At 46.5% G+C, this 20,142-nt stretch overlaps 1 protein-coding gene across 1 annotated transcript in view; it reads right to left on the bottom strand.

The window, feature by feature from the left end:
• Positions 1-1,322: 1,322 nt before the first annotated feature.
• Positions 1,323-20,142, bottom strand: part of RNF144B (ring finger protein 144B) — a 51,792-nt gene continuing 32,972 nt past the window's right edge. Inside the window, exons 3-8 of the mRNA XM_038770956.1 lie at positions 18,807-18,911; positions 13,098-13,158; positions 8,709-8,913; positions 7,283-7,427; positions 4,458-4,547; positions 1,323-1,463 (exon numbers count right to left, since the gene is read on the bottom strand). Coding sequence (XP_038626884.1) covers positions 1,323-1,463; positions 4,458-4,547; positions 7,283-7,427; positions 8,709-8,913; positions 13,098-13,158; positions 18,807-18,911 — 747 coding nt within the window. The remainder of the gene's footprint in view (positions 1,464-4,457; positions 4,548-7,282; positions 7,428-8,708; positions 8,914-13,097; positions 13,159-18,806; positions 18,912-20,142) is intronic.

Here is a 20,142-nt window from a genome sequence, read left to right as displayed (position 1 = left end):
GAAGGAAGAGCAGAAGGATGAGAATGTGGCATCACAGTAGAGCGGGATGTTAATTCACCGAGTGCCTACTTGGGAGACTGCGATAGACGAGACAGCCCCAAGCGCCCTTTAACTTTCCTTCTCCTCTCCATTTTTGTTCCTTCTCCTCCCCGCTTACTGCTAGACTTAATTGTTACACAACCCGTGTAATTTCCCTACCCCATTTTCATTTTTACAAAAACTACCCCCAAAAGTGGGGCAATTACATTAGTAAATACAGTACACCTACACACGTGTACGTACAGGTGTATTTTTGCTTTCAGTTCATGGTAGGTCAGCTTCACATCTTGAGCTCTGAGGACTATAGAGTCCTTGGGACCCCTCTACAATCCTTCACCGGAGGAAGTACAAGTCTGGGGACCACCACACCGATTCCCGAGCAATGTGGGCTGAGGAGGAACTCAATGTGACCCTTTGCACAGTGTAGGGACTGAATGGGCAGAATGCGGGGAGGAAGGCTTCTATCGCTCTCCCTGCTGCAGGGATATTCCTCCCTCCATGCTACTTCTGCTCCACGAGAAGCCCACTAGGGTTCAGGAGAGGCACTGTGATGAGGAAGTCCATCCCTCACCCACAGAGCGGGTTCATTTCAAATTGCCGAGGTGGATCCAGTGGCCCAGCGCTCCCGTCCCCACTCCCCCATCATGAAAGAACAGGTACTGAGAAGCAGGGAGAAGGTTAAACGACTGAGGTTTGCCTCTCCAAGCACTGGCAAAATATGCTCGTGCTCAGACCACGGCAAAATTCTGCTCAGCACCATTCCACTCTCTTAGCTCAGTCTGAAAGTGAGCCCTTAGAAACTGGTGCCCATTTCTTTGAACCTTTCCCTTGCACGGAGATGCTTCGCTTTGCTTTCCTCTCTCCTCCTCTTCCTCAGAGAAGGCAGGTAATGAATTATTCTCCTCTTCTCCTGCCAAAGGTGTCAACCACCCTATCGGCACCATTCAGAAGACAGAGTGGATCCAAACGGGCTCTTCCCATTGGCCGGACACAGAACGATGGGTAAGTTCACTGAGGACGATGCCCACCGCTTGGCCATGGCAGCTTTCTGTATCCGCCGTGATCCCTGTTGAAGGTACCATCCCAACTCCTCTGGGCAAAGCTACTCAACGCCCCCCGCCCCCCAACTAAAGCTTAGCTTTTCCCCACGCTGCATTGAGTTCATGATCTGGGCAGATCCTGGCAGGTGTTGGGAAAGGGGAGGGTGCCCTGACTAGGTCTTTGAGCTTCCCCACCCATTCTGTACACACATACATATACACGGGCCCTGGGGGCAGGTGGTTCTAGGTGGTGGGTGGATCGTGTTTCTGCTTCCGGCTCCGACAGGACTTGCAGACACAGCAGATGATGCAAGGGGAGGCCAGGAGCAGCAGCGGAGAGGTCACCAAGGCGATGATTCCCAATCCCACCAGAATCCCCACCACCTGAAAAGGGAAAGAGGGTACATTTTAAGCCAAGAGCACTTGAAGTTGTTTCCACCCATTGCGGGCAGTGCATTCGTTCATTCATTCAACCATATTTATTGAGCAGAGCACTAAGCTCTTGGGAGAGTACAATACAATAAGGAACAGACACATTCCTTGCCCACAGTGAGCTTACATCTAGAGACTGCAGTGCACCCCATCGGTCCACAGAATGGTAGGAAGCATTGGTTATTATCTGGGTGCAACTTGAACCCCATGAGAGGAGGTGCAGGAAGGTTCACCACAAACTCAAGAAAAACAATCCCATCCCAGTTCCAGCTCTAGAGGGGCAAACTGCATTCCCTCCCGACTTCAGCTACCACACAGAAGGCTCGAGGAGTCCCAGAGCAGGAGTTAATCAATCGATCAATGGAATTTATTCAGGCCTTTCTGGGTGCAGGGCTGAGCGCTTGGGAGAGCACAAAACGGCAGAGTTGGTAGACACGCTCCCTGCCCACAAGGACCTTACATGAGCAAGTAATTAAACAGGCAAATTGCCACCATCTGACAGATCATAAGGTAGTACAAGCTCAATCTGCTGGTTTTATTTCCAACTCAGATTGCGGCAGGCTGCGTGGAAGAGCAAAAGATGTGCTCTACTATATAGCTCAGTGAGGCTTTTGATTCTGCACCTCACGATCCCTCGCAATAATAATCGGGAAAAGTTTGGTCTTCAACCCACTGTTTCCTGCTAGGGGAGGACCAGCTGGCCTAGGCTGAACCTAAAGGGGAGTCATCAATCAACCGATGGCATTTACTGAACGCTTACTGTGTACAGAACGTCAGGCTAAGCTCTTGGGAAAATACAATAATGTTGATAGACGTGATTCTGGGCCACAAGGCGTGACTCAGTGTCATTCGTTGGCCTGCTCTGTTCAATTAGTAACCGGGCCAGGAGGAATGGAGAAAGCACTGACTGGACTTACAGACAGTGCACAATAAGACGGGTTTACTAGTAATTAGAAGCTCTCGGAAGAACAGTCAACCTGGAATGCCTCTGTTCCTTCCCTCCTGCTGGTAAACTGTAGCCTGATAAGATTGCCTTCCCTAAAGTTATGTTCATTATGCTGCTGATTCCTCTCCTCACTTTTTTTTTTAATAGTATTTGTTATGTACCAGGCACTGTTCAAAGCACTGGGGTCCCTGTCCCCGACAGGGCTCACAGTCTTAATCCCCATTTTGCAGATGAGGTAGCTGAGGCCCAGAGAAGTGAAGTGACTCCCCCTAGGTCACACAGCAGACAAGGGGCAGAGCCGGGATTAGAACCCGTGACATCTGACTCCCAGTCTCATGTTCTTTCCACTAGGTCACACCGTTTCTTGGGATCTCTAAAGAGATGCTTCTGGGATCGCTCCCAGTGAGATTTTAATCCACCTTTAGATCTCCTTTCTCTTTTCTCCCCCTTCTAGACTGTGAGCCCATTGCTGGGTAGGGACCATCTCTATATGTTGCCAACTTGTACTTCCCAAGTGCTTGGTACAGTGCTCTGCACACAGTAAGTGCTCAATAAATACGATTGAATGAATGAATGAATCTCCCCCTCCTCCCCCTCCCCATACCCCCCGCCTTACCTCCTTCCCCTCCCCACAGCACCTGTATATATGTATATATGTTTGTATGTATTTATTACTCTATTTTATTTGTACATATTTATTCTATTTATTTTATTTTGTTAATATGTTTTGTTTTGTTGTCTGTCTCCCCCTTCTAGACTGTGAGCCCGCTGTTGGGTAGGGACCATCTCTATATGTTGCCAACTTGTACTTCCCAAGTGCTTAGTACAGTGCTCTGCACACAGTAAGCGCTCAATAAATATGATTGAATGAATGAATCTCTGATCTTCAGATGGTGATCCCCTTTCTTCCCTGAACTAGCAAAGCCCCTGCCCCTTTGGAGCTTAAGGCATAACGTTGAGGCTACGGACCATGCAAGCAGCCACTGCTTCCTCCCCAAGCTCTCTCCCTCTAGACCGTAAACTTGTTGTGGGCAGGGAATGTGTCTACCAACTCTGTTGTACTGGACTCTCCCAAGTGCTGTCCTGCCTCTAGCCTGGAATGCCATCCCTCCTCATATACGACAGACAATTTCTCATCCCACCTTCAAAGCCTTAGTGAAGGCCCATCTCCTCCAAGAGGCCTTCCCTGACTAAGCCTCCCTTTCCTCTTTTCCCACTCCCTTCTGTGTGACCCTGACTTGCTCCCTTTATTTAGGGAGAAGCAGCATGGCTCAGTGGAAAGACCATGGGCTTTAGAGTCAGAGGTCGTGGGTTCTAATCCCGGCTCCGCCACTTGTCAGCTGTGTGACTTTGGGCAAGTCACTTAACTTCTCTATGCCTCAGTTCCCTCATCTGTAAAATGGGGATGAAAATCGTGAATCCCCTGTGGGACAACCTGATCACCTTGTAACCTCCCCAGTGCTTAGAACAGTGCTTTACATATAGTAAGTGCTTAATGCTATTATTATTATTATTACTTACCCCCCACCCCCAGCCCCACAGCACTTATGTCCATATCTGTAATTTATTTACTTATATTAATGCCTGCATCCCCCTCTAGAACATAAGCTCCTTGTGAGCAGGGAATGTATCTGTTATATTGTTCTACAGTACTATCCCAAGTGCTTAGTAAAATGCTCTTCATACAATAAGCACTCAGTAAATATAATTGATTGACTGACTGCTTTGTACACGGTAGGTGCTCAATAAATACGATGGATTGGCTGATCAATCAGCGAGACATTTGTTCTGGACTGAGCTAGGCCAGGGAATCCGTGCAGCTCCCCATTCCTCACCTATTCCGACTGAGTTTTCTCAGCTGAGGCCCCTGCCACGGTGAAAGGCCGAGACAATTATTCCTCACCGTCCACCCTTCCCATGCTCTCCTGCTTCCCACATAGGTTCTCGGAGCGTCCCCGATCCGGTTCAGTGGGTTCATTTCCAGCGTCCGGACAGCATACCTGTGTTCGGTTCCACATCACTGAGGCTCTGGAATGGCCGAGTTTATTTCTGCAGGGCCCTTTGTCGTAGTGTCTGAGGAAAATGTCATTCTGAAAGACAGGGAGGGAGCTTTCAGCCAGCACCGTAATTTTGGTAATCATGAAGTTCATTCATTCAATTCATTCATTCATTCAATCGTATTTATTGAGCGCATACTGTGTGCAGAGCACTGTACTAAGCACTTGGGAAGTCCAAGTTGGCAACATATAGAGACGGTCCCTACCCAACAACGGGCTCACAGTCTAGAAGGGGGAGACAGACAATAAAACAAAACATGTGGACAGGTGTTAAGTCATCAGAATAAATAGAAGTAAAGCTAAATGCACATAATTATCAAAATAAATAGAATAGTAACTATGTACAAGTAAAATAGAGTAATAAATCTGTAGAAACATATATACAGGTGCTGTGGGGAGGGGAAGGAGGTAGGGCGGGGGGGATGGGGAGGGGGAGAGGGAAGAGGGGGCTCAGTCTGGGAAGGTCTCCTGGAGGAGGTGAGCTCTCAGTAGGGCTTTGAAGGGAGGAATCAATCAATCAATCGTATTTATTGAGCGCTTACTGTGTGCAGAGCACCGTATTAAGCGCTTGGGAAGTACAAGTTGGCAACACAAAGAGACGGTCCCTACCCAACAGTGGGCTCAGAGTCTAGAAGGGGGAGACAGAGAACAAAACAAAACATATTAACAAAATAAAATAAATAGAATAGATATGTACAAGAAAAATAAATAGAGTAATAAATACGTACAAACATATATACATATATACAGGTGCTGTGGGGAAGGGAAGGAGGTAAGGCGGTGGGGGGATGGAGAGGGGGCCGAGGGGGAGAGGAAGGATGGGGCTCAGTGTGGGAAGGCCTCCTGGAGGAGGTGAGCTCTCAGTAGGGCCTTGAAGGGAGGAAGAGAGCTAGTTTGGCGGATGTGCGGAGGGATTGGGGGCATTCCAGGCCCGGGGGAGGACGTGGGCTGGGGATCGATGGCAGGACAGGCGAGAACGAGGCACAGTGATCAGAGAAGCAGTGTGGCTCAGTGGAAAGAGCCTGGGCTTGGGAGTCAGAGGTCACGGGTTCTAACCCCAGCTCTGCCGTTATAAGCTGTGTGACTTTGGGCAAGTCACTTAACTCCTCTGTGCCTCAGTTACCTCATCTGTAAAATGGGGATTAAGACTGTGAGCCCCATGTGGGTCAACCTGATTACCTTGTATCCCTCCAGTGCTCAGGACAGTGATTGGCACATAGTAAGCGCTTTACAAATGCCATCATTATTATTACTCTATTTATTTTACTAGTACATATTTACTATTTTATTTTGTTAATGATGTGCATAGAGCTTTAATCTATTTGTTCTAACGACTTTGACACCTGTCTACATGTTTGTTTTTTTGTTGTCTGTCTCCCCCTTCTAGACTGTGAGCCCGTTGCTGGGTAGGGACCGTCTTTATATGTTGCCAACTTGTACTTCCCAAGCACTTAGTACAGTGCTCTGCACACAGTAAGCGCTCAATAAATACGAACGAATGAATGAATATTATTTTTATTGAGCACTTTATGAAGAGCACTGTACTAAACGCTCGGGAGTTCAATCTAACAGTAGACGCATTCCCTGCCCACAGTGTTGCTAAAAGCCAAACTAGTACCAAGCACTTGGAGTCAGTCCAAGGCGATCAGATCAGACATGGTCTCTATCCCACATGGGGTTCGCACTCAAAGTGGTACAGCAAGAGAGTATGTTTGGTTTTGTTCTCTGTCTCCCCCTTCTAGACTGTGAGCCCACTGTTGGGTAGGGACCGTCTCTATATGTTGCCAGCTTGTACTTCCCAAGCGCTTAGTACAGCGCTCTGCACACAGTAAGCGCTCAATAAATATGATGGATTGATTGATTATCCCGGTTTTGCAGATGAGGAAATCCAGGCCAGGGGAAGAGTGTGAGAAGAAGCCAGTAGCAGCTGCGGCAAGCTCTGGCCATGAGACTGGTTTTGGAGAAACGCTTCGGGGTGAGTCTCTTTGTTGGTGAGACATCGGTGACTAAGCAGGCCTGTGCTCCAGGACTTCATGAGAAGAAGAACCTGCAGGTCCTGAAGGGTGGAGGACTGAGAGACACCACCCAAAGGGAAAGCGAAGACTGCGAAGACTGTCCAGACTGGCTAGTTCATGGTAATTCTCAAAAGAAAGTGAAGCAGCGTGGCTCAGTGGAAAAAGTCCGGGCTTTGGAGTCAGAGGTCATGGGTTCAAATCACAGCACCGCCAACTGTCAGCTGTGTGACTTTGGGCAAGTCACTTAACTTCTCTGGGCCTCAATTACCTCATCTGTAAAATGGGGATTAAGACTGTGAGCCCGCCGTGGGGCAACCTGATCAGCTTGTAACCTCCCCAGCGCTTAGAACAGTGCTTTGCACATAGTAAGTGCTTAATAAATACCATCATTATTATTAAAGAGCAAGCAGCTAGCTAATCAATCGTATTTATTGAGAGCTTACTGTGGGCAGAGCACTCTACTAAGCACTTGGGAGAGAACCCTATAACAGTATACCTGTGGGACAACCTGTTCAGCTTGCAACCTCCCCGACGCTTAGAACAGTGCTTTGCACGTAGTAAGCGCTTAATAAATGCTATCATTATTATTATTAACAAAGTTGGAGAACTCTGTCCCTGTCCTCAACAAGCTTCTGGCGAGCTCATGGGAAGCCCTGCCTTAAATCACGGACGTGAGTTCCCAGGATCCTAACCGCCCACCTAAACGGTGCCACGCGCGGCTCAGCCCCGAGTCCCTCGCCGAGCGGAACTTACGTCCAAGTTCTGGAGGCAGTACCAGCAAAACGTGTGCTTGCAGTTCTTGCACATCATCTGAGCACACCCTGCGTTGCGTTCGATATAGATCCGACACACTGGACACTGTTTAATCGGGGCTTCTGGGTCCGTACCTATCAGGGCACTGGAAAGAGCGGACACAGACAAAATATCACACAAAGCTGACCCCTGGCACTGTCTATTTCTTTTAGTGGTATCTGTTAAGCACTTACTGTGTACCGGGCTCTGCGCCAAGCTCTGGGATAAATAATAATAATAATGTTGGTACTCGTTAAGCGCTTACTATGTGCAAAGCGCTATTCTAAGCGCTGGGAGGATACAAGGTGATAAATATAAGATAATCAGGCGGGACAGGGTCCCTCCATTTTACACATGAGGCCCAGAGAAGTGAAATGGCTTGCTCAAAGTCACACAACTTACTGTGTGTCGAGCACTGTACTAAGTGCTTGAGGAAGTACAACAGTCGGCGGAGCCGGGATTAGAATCCAGGTCCTCTAACTTCCAGTCCCGTGCTCTTTCCACTAGGCCGCTCCGCTTCCGCCGTTATCCTTATTAAGAGTGGGAAAGAGTGGTGACGCTCTTCGGGCTGGTTCTTTTTGGCAAGGCTACATCAAACCTTTCACCTCGCCCACCTTCCCAGGAGGGAGGGCTGGGATTGCAATTCAGCCCGGTTTCCGTGAAATGTTAAGAACGGATGACTCAGGAAGGCAGGGTGAGGCTCGTTGAGTTGACTGAGCCGGAACGCTAGGCTAGTTCGGGCTTCCCAAGAACGACCACAGCCTTGGGCGCTCACGGATCAAACCTAAAATATCAAAGCCTCTCTGAGGCCCACCAAAGCCACTCCCGTCTGGATTCGGTCTCTAGCTGCTAGGGGGTCAGGGCTGAGCCAGTTTTTCTCCAAAAGGAGACCAACGTGGCCAACGAACCCGACACGGGATAAGGTTTAAGATAAAACTGGGCCAACGCGATCTATCGATGGTATTCACTAAGCACTTACTGTAGGCAGAGCACTGTACTGAGAATTTGGGAGAGTAATAATAATAATTCTGGTATTTGTTAAGCGCTTGCTATGTGTCAGGCATAGGCGCTGGGGTGGACACAAGCACATCAGGTTGGACACAGTCCTTGTCCCATATAGGGCTTAAAGTCGCATTTTACAGATGAGGTCACTGAGGCCCAGAGAAGTGAAATGACTTGCCCAAGGTCCCACGGCTTACTATGTGCAGAGCACTGTACTAAGTGCTTGAGAGAGTACGATAGAGTTACTTTATGCACCTTCGAGGAGCTTATAGTCTATAGTGCCTGGCCTCTCGTAAGTGCATAACAAATATCACATTATTATTAATAATAATAATAATAATAAAAAGCATTAGGCATTTCTGGGATAGATGGTTCCCACACTCACCCTCGCTCCGTCGGGATTCCCACGGGCTGGCTATCGCGACAGGGGGGCTCCGAATGCCAGGCGTCCTTGCAGGAGGAGCAGAATTTGAGATGGCAAGTCGGGCAGTCTACGGGGACGGGCAGTCCCATGTCGCTGGGTCCGACGAGGCAGACCGTTTGGCAGTCAGCGGCTGGACACCATGTCCGGCAAGGGTCCAGATGGATCTCTGCGATGTAAAAAGGAGACGAGGTTAACCGGCTTCCCTCCCACAGACTCATCCACCTGTCTGTGTGCTTCCAGCTCGACCGATTAACCGAAGGTATAGCCTGGATCTGCTGTCAGTCTGCTGTGTGACCCCGGGCAAGTTACTTCACTTCTCTGGGCCTGTTACCCCACCTGGAAAATGGGGATTAAGACTGTGAGCCCCATGTGTGACAGGGACTGTGTCCAAACGGATTACCTTGTATCTATCCCAGCGCTTGGCACATAGTAAGCTCTTAATAGCAATAATAATGATAATGGCATTTGTTAAGTGCTTACTTTGTGCCAGGCACTGTACTTAAATACCACAATTATTACTATTGAGCATTGACAGCATGCAGAGCACTGAACTAAGCACTTCGATCAATCATATTTATTAGGCACTTACTATACGCAGAGCACTGTACTGCTTGGGAGAGTATAACATAACAGAGTTGGTTAATACGTTCCCCACACATAATAAGCTTACAGTCTTAGCACTTAGAAGGAACAATATCATAGAGTTGGTAGGCCTGATTCTTACCCACAAGGAGCTTACAATCCAGTGAGGGAGGCGACATTAAAATAAATTAGATAGGGGAAGTGGCAAAATATAAGGATATGCCCATAAGTGTTGTGGAGGTGGGGTGAGTCCTTAAGGGGCCTCACTTAGCCAAGGGCCTAAGTGATGTAAGAGGGAGGGAAAGTGGGGTAGGAAAATGAAAGGTTAGTCAGAAAGGCTTTGAAGGTGGGGAGAGTGGTGGTCTGTCAGATATGAAGGGGGAGATTTTTTTTTTGTTTTGCTTTTTTTCTATGGTATATTATGGTATGGTCATGACCTCGAGCTGAAACACACACAACTCAGAGGCACTTAAAATCCAAAACAGATATTTGAGGTTGGACCGGCTGTGGATTTTTCTTCATTTGAATCCCAGTGAGACCCACTGACTCTTTTCTGTGACTCAGGGAAGGCAGGCTAAACCTTCACTTTCTGATCACCAATCTGTAAGGGCAGAAAACCGTGTTTATCTGTCTGCCGATCTGCCTGACCAAAGGGTTGGGGCAATCGATGTTTGTGTTTGCAAAGCACTTTGAAGGGTTTTATTTTAACTCTTCCCCGTAATCATCAGCGAATCACTAGATGGCATTCTTCGAAAATCTCTCTGGGTCCTCAATAACCCTAACCCTCCTCGACCTCAAACTGGTTCTTTTAATGGACGCTTACGGGTTTAGCTGGTTGACACTTCGGAATCTCTTCCCACTGGTAAACTAAATGCACTGAGACTAAGACCTAATCCCATAATAGAAACTTTAAATGATGCTTGTTTTCCTCTGCCTTCCCCATTATTCAGACTAAATCTGCTTGCCTGTAGGGTAATGCCATGGAGAAATGAAAACCGAGGGTAAGTTTAGCCTTTTAAGTTCTCCGCCGGTAAGTATTTATCAAGAGCCCGGAGGGTTCATGACAGTTTGGCAGGTCCTAGGCATTGGGAAGGCACTGAGCAAAGAAAAGGATCGTGGGGAAAAAACCGTTTACAGCTCAGAAGGCCATTGTGAGGCCGTCTGAAACAGCAACACTAAGATCTGGTAGGGGATGAACCATCACCTGGAGAAATAATAATAATGACATTTAATCCTCATTTGGGACTCATCACCCTGTCCTACCTGAAGCTATGGTGTTCACCTTCTCTTTCCCTCGAGCACTGTTCTAAGCACTGAGAAGATACTCTGCACACGGTAAGCGCTCAATAAATTTGATTGAACGAATGAATGAAGTCAATCAGGCCAGATACAGTCCTTGTCCCTCCTGGGGCTCACAGTCTATGTAAGAGGGAGAACAGGTATCGAATCCCCGTTTTTTGCAGTTGAGGAAACTGAGGCCCAGAGAAGTTAGGTGACTTGCCTAAGGTCACACTGCAGGCAAGTGGTGAAGCCGGGATTAGAACCCCAATCCTCTAGCTCCCAGGCCTGTGGTTTATCCACTAGGTCAGGCTGCTTCAACATAACTGAAGAATCTTAGTTTTACTCTTCGACCAGGACCGAGAAAATCCTTCAGATTATCAAATCCGGGGGCGGGGAAATCTGGTGAGATTCATTCATTCAATCGTATTTCTTGAGCCCTTACTGTGTGCACAGCACCGTACTAAGCTCTTGGAAAGTACAATTCAGCAATAAAGACAGACAATCCCTGCCCACCCCGGGTTTACAGTGTAGAAGAAAATAGGCTACAGACTGACAGATTTTTCAACCCGATCAACAAGACTGCGATTATCTTTTCAAATAATAAAACTGTAACTGCATTTGTGCATAACTTACAAGTCTGAACATGCTTCACTGGAGTCAGAAACCTCTCCCTGATGTGTATACATCCTAGTTGCCGAATGCACCAAGTTCCCTTATATAACACGAGGTCTATTTTAGAGAAGTAGCATGGCTTCTCGGAAAAAGCTCGGGACTGGAAGTCAGGAGTCCTGGGTTCCGATTATGCTGAGTCGCTTCAGTTTTACGTGATCTCGGGCAAGTCACTTAGTTTCTCTGTGCCTCTGTTTCCTCATCTGTACTGTGGGAATTCAATACATGTCCTCCTGTCCTCCCTCCCATTAGACAGGGTGCCTCTTGGGGGACAGGGACCGTGTCTGAGCTGATCATATTGTATCTACTTAGTTGTTGTATTGCGATACCCTGGGTTAAGGAAAACTCACGCTATAGCCTGCACCTGTGCCTGATGCCATACCCCCATATGCAAATATTTTCCGCAGCACCGCAGAACACCATATTCAGACAGGCTCACGGTGTCAGAAATAACCTTCCCCAGTTCCGTAGCAACAACCTTGCCAAAACACAAAGTGAAAACACACAACACGGCAGAGCCCAGTGAAAGTGTTTCCAGGTGCGATTCGTCCACACCCAAGATCCACGCGATACCTGGAATGGCCCTTCGCACATTATTTTCCCAGGCCTGATTGCTGTCATCTTCAGACATGCCTGAGAAGAGTCAGGTTGGCCCAGTATTCAGTTCTGGGCAGTTTCCCATTCAGCCAGACTTAGGCTCCCTCCCACAGTTCTTCCTGTTCTCACTAAGGAGTCAATCAATCAATCAATCGTATTTATTTATTTTATCAATCGGTCAATTGTATTTATTGAGCGTGTGCAGAGCACTGTACTAAGAGTTTGGGAGAGGACAACACAACAATAAACAGACACACTCCCCTGCTCACAATCAGCTTACAGGCTGGGCTAGTGGGGTCGTGTCTGGGGATTCTAGGTTTTCCCAAGAGTCACTTACTAAAGAGCCACTCATGTAGTAAGTGGCATAGAGGAAGGGCTTAACAAATAGCACTTTTACTAATAATAACAGCAACCACTTCTGACGGTAAGTGGGTGAGGCAACTGTCTTGGAGTAGAACGTCAAGAGGGCTGTGGGGGTTAAAAAGAAGATTGCGAGGTGTTGGAACACTTCCTGATGCCGTAAGAGTTTTTCCGGTCCACAGTACCCTTGGTTCCTGGGGTGAGTCTCTGGGGCTGCTTACCTCAGCGTTCAGAGCACTGTACTAACTGCTTGGGGGAGTGCAATACAACAGAGCTAGTAGACACGTTCCCTGCCCACAACGAGCTTACAGTCAATAGTGGGAGATGGACATTAATATAAATAAATTATGGATGTGCTTGAAGGGCCATTTTGCTACTGTAATGCTAACCTTCTCACTGTGCCTCGATCTCTTCTATCTAGCCGCTGACCCCTCTCGCCCACATCCTGCCTCTGGCCTGAATGCCCTCCCTCCTCAAATCCGACAGACAATGACTCTCCCCTGACTTTCGAGCCTTATTAAAGACCCATCTCCTCCAAGACACCTTCCCTGAATAAGCCTCCCTTACCTCCTCTTCCACTCCCTTCTGCGTCACCCTGACTTGCTCCAGCCCCACAGCACTTATGTCCATATCTGTCTTTTATATATTTCTATTAATGTCTTCTCCCCACTCTCTAGACTGTAAGCTCGTTGTGTGCAGGAAATTGTCTCTGTTTACTGTTGTACTGTACTCCCCCCAACGCTGCACACAGTAAGCACTCAATAAATACAAGTGAATGAATACAGATCCTAGCGTAACTTGGACAATGTAAAAATAACCAGAGGACACCATCACTTGCCATGGGAAAGAAACAGAGCCCACCTCGTTCAAACTTCAGCCTTTGGTAGAGTTGAAACTGGTCAGTGGGCACTAGGGAAGCGATCTGAAAGAAAACACACCAGAATATTAGATTAACAAAACCTTCCAACTTGTGATACAGACTCTCTCTCACCCATGGTCGTTTCTCACTGGTCTTTTAGACTGTGAGTCCACTGTTGGGTAGGGACCGTCTCTATATGTTGCCAACTTGTACTTCCCAAGCGCTTAGTACAGTGCTCTGCACACAGTAAGTGCTCAATAAATACGAGTGATTGATTGATTGATTTCTCTCCTTTGGCTAAGTGTCATTTTGGAGTAGGAACTAAGTATTCTACAATCTCCACATGCCCCAAACACCAGACTGCACTTCGCATGTTTCAGGACTGTCCCAGACTGAGCCCCCTCCTTCCTCTCCCCCTCCTCCCCATCCCCATCCCCCGACCTTACCTCCTTCCCCACAGCACCTGTGTACATGTACATATGTTTGTACATATTTATTACTCTATTTGTTTTACTTGTACATATTTATTCTATTTTGTTAATATGTTTTGTTTTGTTGTCTGTCTCCCCCTTCTAGACTGTGAGCCCACTGTTGGGTAGGGACCGTCTCTATGTGTTGCCAACTTGTACTTCCCAAGCACTTACTACAGTGCTCTGCACACAGTAAGTGCTCAATAAACAAGATTGAATGAATGAATGAACCGCAGTATTAATAATCATAGTTATAGCACCGTGAATTTGCATGGCACTTTTTAATTTTTCCCCGAATGCTCTCACATTTTCCCCAAGTGCTCTCAACTTCACTATATCTCTGAGAGGCAGGGAGGGGAAAGTTTTACTGTCCCCATTTTACAGATGGGATAATTGAGGCCCAGAGAGGAGAAGTAGCTTGCCTATGGTCACCTGCCAGGCTGGGGGCAGAAATGGAACAGAAATCCTGGCTCCCAGGACCAATGCTCTTTTTGCTAGTCCAAAAAGACAGTGCTCTTTTTGCTGGTAGGCTGGGGTAATAATAATAATAATAATAATAATAATAATAATAATAATAATAATAATAATAATAATGGCATTTATTCAGTGCTTACTATGTGCAAAACACTAGATACAAAGTAATCAGGATGGACACAGTCCATGTCCTCACACTCTTCATCCCCATTTTACAAATGAGGTAACTGAGGCAGAGAGAAGTTAAGTAACTTGCCCAAGGTCAGTGACTTGCTCAAGGACAACTGATTGAGTGATGGGAAAGAACAGTACAGAACAGAGGACGTTGGCAAATCTTCCCCAACTTTGACAACCAACAGTCTGCAGCTGACCCTGAATGAAGTTTGTATCTAAATGACATTTACGACTAACCAGGTTAAAATGTTAAAAGGGCATATTGGGGAGAGGTATTAAAAATGCTCAGCAGCCTTAAATTTAAGCTCTAAAAAGGGTTAATCCTCTGATGTCAAAATGAAATGCTTTGGGGTAATTTGTGGAAATCAAGGGCTCTGATATCAGGAAAATTACTAAAGCTGTACCAGATCTCTCTCCTTCGACTCTTTAGTTTGAAGGGCAGATTACAGCATTTAATGCTGAGTTAAATATATTTGCCCAGGACAGTGGGAACTGCAGATAACTTTTCATGGGTAAAGTAAATGCCAATGTGATTAGAGACTCACCCAGAAGGAAAAAACTCCCTTTGAGCATTTCAATAAACAGAATTGGGCTAAGCTGGCTAAAATGCAAGACTAACCATGATGTAAAGGTGGTTTGGTTTCCCCATTGCACATAGAGTAACAACAAAGCGTGGCGTTTAGGAATAAAAAATGTGTTCTTCCCCCTCTGACCGGAAAATTAATAGCATTGCTTGCATGTTCACTAAAATCAAACTACTTAGCAATGAACTACCCAAAACATTCAACCTGATCACCTTGTATCCCCCCAGCACTTAGAACAGTGCTTTGCACATAGTAAGCGCTTAAGAAATGCCAGTGTTATTATTAAAAAGTCAGAAAGGACCAACGTAGAAATGCCTTGCTTTGCTTTGGGCACCGCAGCCCACACATCCAACTTGAGAAAGCAGGGTCTGGTGGGATGGGACAGGTAGAGGGGAAAACCAAGATGGAAAGGGGAAAGGGAGAGGGTCATTCGCCTGCTTCCAGTTTCACCCAGATAATCCGTGGGCAGGTCACAGTCCATGGCTTCTGCCTCCCTTCTCTGGCTCCCAGGAATGCTGCTACCTGAATCTGTCCGATCACAGGACGATAACGTGGTTAAATGGCAATAGGCCTGACTTCCTTGAAGAGAAGCATTTTATAAAACACATAGCCCAATCCTGGATTTTTCTTTTCTTGGCACTCGTCAGACCCTGGAAACCTGCTGAACTAAAGGATCTGGTGGTGGTGGTAACAGTAGTAGTAGTAGTAGTGGTAACAGTATTGAATCCCACATCCTCTAAAACCTTAAAGTATTCACCATTCATTCCCCTTCCGCAATACACACAGTAAGCGCTCAATAAATACGATTGAATGAATGAAATACATGGGATTTTACACTTTCCCACTTCAGTGTCAATTTTTCATTCATTCATTCATTCAATCGTATTTATTGAGCGCTTACTGTGTGCAGAGCACTGTACTAAGCGCTTGGGAAGTACAAGTTGGCAACAAGGGCCCATTCTCTGTGCAGCTGGAAGCATCTGTCCCACTCAAACCAGTTACCTACTATCTTTCTATTTACGGAGTGAATTACTGCAGCGGCCTTTACGATTCCAAGTTTTTTTTGCAGAATCTCTGTGGTGGGTGAGTCACAAGCGGGCACTTGATGAGGATCACTAACAATCAATAGTATTGGAGTGCTTACTCCATGCAGAGCGCTTGATTTTTCTACTAACTGCCACCGTTAAGGGGCAGATTCATTCTGTGAGGAAAGAATGAAGCACTGTACATTTCATTAAGTTCTGTTGCAACCCTCTGTCTGTGAATTATTTTTGTTTCAGCCCCCCACTTTGGACTATACGCTCCCTGTGGGCAGGGATCAAGTTGCCTAACACTACTGTACTCGCCCAAGTACTGAGGACAGCACTCTGCATGGAGTAAGCACTCCAATACTATTGACTGTTAGTGATCCTCATCAAGTGCCGGCTTGTGACTCACCCACCACAGAGATTCTACAAAAAAAAACTTGGAATCGTAAAGGCCGCTGCAGTAATTCACTCCGTAAATAGAAAGATAGTAGGTAATTGGTTTGAGTGGGACAGATGCTTACGGGTGCACAGAGAATGGGCCCTTGTTGGGATGAGCATCAGAAAGGCAGAGGTTGAATGTGTCAATGCCTGGAACTGGGAGAGGCCCAGAGTACGTGTTGAATAGAAAATGAGCTCAAGGAGGAGGCGAGACGGTACTTGAGATGAGCTCATCTGCCTGCCCACAGGTTGAGCAGTCTGCCCCAAGGAGGGGAAAAAATTGGCTGCCCCATCGCCCATTCCATATGACATCATTACCTTATAATAACAAGAACTATTATTATTATTTAGGCATTTGTCAAGTGCTTACCATGTGCCAGGCACTGTACTAAGCACCGGGGTGGATAATAATAATAATAATTATGGCATTTTTAAGTGCTTACTATGTGCAAAGCACTATTCTAAGCGCTGGGGGGGGGATAAAAGGTGATCAGGTTGTCCCATGTGGGGCTCACAGTCTTAATCCCCATTTTACAGATGAGGTAACTGAGGCTCAGAGAAGTTAAGTGACTTGCCCAAGGTCACACAGCAGACACGCGGTGGAGCCGGAATTCGAACCCATGACCTCTGACTCCAAAGCCCGTGCTCTTTCCACTGAGCCACGCTGCTTCTCTGGATGCAAGCCATTCGGGTTGGATACAGTCTCTGCTTCACATGGGGCTCCCAGTCTCAATCCCCATTTTACAGGTGAGGTGACTGAGGCCTAGAGAAATGAAGTGACTTGCCCTTCTGCATTGCCCTGACTTGCTCCCTTGCTCTTCCTGCTCCCAGCCCCAAAGTACTTATGTACATATCTGTCATTTCATTTATCCCTTTACTCTTCCCCCCTCCCAACTCCACAACACTTATATACATATCTGTAATTTTATTAATTTGTATTGATGTCTGTCTCCCCGGCTCTAGGCTGTGAACTTGTCATGGGCAGGGAATTCATGCATTCAATCGTATTTATAGAGCGCTTACTGTGTGCAGAGCACTGTACTAAGCGCTTGGGAAGTACAAGTTGGCAACATATAGAGACGGACGGTTCCTACCCAACAGAAGGCTCACAGTCTCGAAGGTGGAGACAGACAACAAAACAAAACATATTAACAAAAAATAAATAGAATAAATACGTACAAGTAAAATAAAGAAATAAATAGAGTAATAAATTTGTACAAACATATATACAGGTGCTGTGGGGAGGGAAGGAGGCAAGGTGGGGGGATGGGGAGGTGAAGGAGGGGGAGAGGAAGGGGGGGCTCAGTCTGGGAAGGCCTCCTGGAGGGAATGTTGTACTATCTTTTCCCAAGCGCTTAGTATAGTGCTCTGCACACAGTAAGCACTCATTAAATACGACTGAATGAATGAATGAGTAAATAAAATGAGAGCATTCCTGTTTTCCCAGCCTCTTAGACTGTGAGTCCTGTGTGGTACGGGGAACAGGGACTGCATCCCATCTGATTATCTCATATCTACCCTGGCACTTAGCAAATAGTAAATAGCATTATCATGGGACTTTCCACCACACCAACCGTGTCCCAACCCTAGGAAACCTGCCCTGCTTAAACCCTATCTTGAAATACTGCTGGGTGGATTCCGCTCTCACACCTCGTTCGACTGCCCGCCCAAGGCTCCTCTCCTACAGGGAAAGTGCACAGCCCTAGGGATCAGGAGGCTTGACTTTGGAAAAGTCACTTAACTGTCTCGCAATTCCCCGCTGGTAAATGGGCGACATTAATCCCTGGACCTACCCATTCGTGGGAGTGCTGTGAGACTGGAGTGACATCAGTTGTGAGAGAGGCTTAAGGGCTAAACAACTAACGGAGGCCCTAATGCATTTTTGCTTAGAAGTTTTCCACACTCCCTCCTCCTTATTTCTTCCAAACATGCCATTCTAACTGCTACCCAGCCAGATCACTGAGGGTGTTTTGAGTGCAAACACAGACTCACGCTACTGAAACTCAGTTTCACACAACAATCATTCATTCATTCCTTCAATCGTATTTACTGAGCGCTTACTGTGTGCAGAGCACTGTACTAAGCGCTTGGGAAGTACAAGTTGGCAACATATAGAGACGGTCCCTACCCAACAACGGGCTCACAGTCTAGAAGGGGGAGACAGACAACAAAACTAAACATGTGGACAGGTGTCACGTCATCAGAATAAATAGAATTAAAGCTAGGTGGACATCATTAACAAAATAAATAGAATAGTAAATATGTACAAGTAAAATAGAGTAATAAATCTGTACAAACATATATACAGGTGCTGTGGGGAGGGGAAAGAGGTAGGGTGGAGGGGATGGGGAGGAGGAGAGGAAAAAGGGGGCTTAGTCTGGGAAGGTCTCAGTAGGGCTTTGAATTGAGGAACTTAACCACATAACCCACCCCCTCACATCTACACACACCAGTCCTCGCCCGCTCCTTGCCCAACACTAAAGGGGAGAAGCCATATCATAAGAGGATCAACAGGAGAGAGGGTCTTTGAAGCACGTCCATACCTCGGCATCCTGCAGTGTCCCTTGGTTGAGGCACACCAGGTCCGGACAAGTGATAGGTGACCCACAGCCTTCTCGAATCGCCAACCGCAGGTACTGTTGGAGGCACTGGAGACAAGACGGGAGAAAACAAGAAAGTTCAAGACCCTATTCCGGAAGCGCATGGAGAGCCACCAACTCCACTTCCTTCACTGGTGATCCCAAACTCTCCGGGGTGAGGAAACATAAATTCAAGTGAGAAGGTAACACCTCGCGAAGAACGCAAGGAAAGGTGATAGAGTCAAATCCCTTGCTTCCAGTAAACACCTCTTCCATGCCTGGCCTAGTCTTGAGAGGAACATTGTGGACAGGGAATGTTCCTTGTGTTAATAAGGAGGAAGAGTAGCAATAGCTTAGTACATTGCAAGTACAGTTAATAATAATAATAATAATAATAATAATAATAATAATAATGGCATTTATTCAGTGCTTATTATGTGCAAAGTACTGTTCTAAGTGCTGGGGAGGTTACAAGGTGATCAGGTTGTCCCACGGTGGGCACACAGTCTTCATCCCCATTTTACAGATGAGGGAACTGAGGCACAGAGAAGTTAAGTGACTTGCCCAAAGTCACACAGCTGACAATTGGCAGAGCCAGGATTTGAACCCCTGATCTCTGACTCCAAAGCCCGGGCTCTTTCCACTGACCCACGCTGCTTCCCTTTAGTACAGTGCAAGTGCAAATTTAGGACAAGAGTTTAATAAAGAGCTCTGCACCCAGTAGGGATGAATAAATACCACTGATTAATACTTACTGAGCTCCCACTGGGGACACTGTATTAAGCGCTTAAGGAAGTACAATAAAAGCACAAAAATTATTCCCTGACCATGAGGAGCTTTCACTCTAATGGGGAGATAGACACAGAAATAATTCTTAAGTCATGGGATCAGAATAAATAAGATTGAATGTTTAATTGATTGTACGTAAACCCGCAAATATTTCTGTTGTACTTTCCCAAGTGATTAGTACAGTGCATGGTTCCCAGTGGATGCTCAATAAATACCACTAAAACTACCAGGAAACTAGTATGCTGAATGGGTAATCTTACTCATCAATGGTATTTACTGAACACTTACTGTACACAGAGCACTATACTAAGCACTTAGGAGAGTACAATACATCCGAGTTGGTGGACATGTTCTCTGCCTTCAACGAGCTTACAAGTCTACAGGGCAAGCAGACAATAATATAAATAATTTGTGATTTAATAATAATAATAATGATATTTATTAAGCACTTACTACGTGCAAAGCACCATTCTAAGCGCTGGGGAGGTTACAAGATGATCAGGTTTTTCCA

This window comes from Tachyglossus aculeatus, chromosome X2 (genome assembly GCF_015852505.1).
Source record: "Tachyglossus aculeatus isolate mTacAcu1 chromosome X2, mTacAcu1.pri, whole genome shotgun sequence".
Taxonomy (NCBI): domain Eukaryota; kingdom Metazoa; phylum Chordata; class Mammalia; order Monotremata; family Tachyglossidae; genus Tachyglossus; species Tachyglossus aculeatus.
The sequence above is the reverse complement of the archived record's forward strand: the minus strand, read 5'-3'. Positions and strand labels throughout refer to the sequence as shown.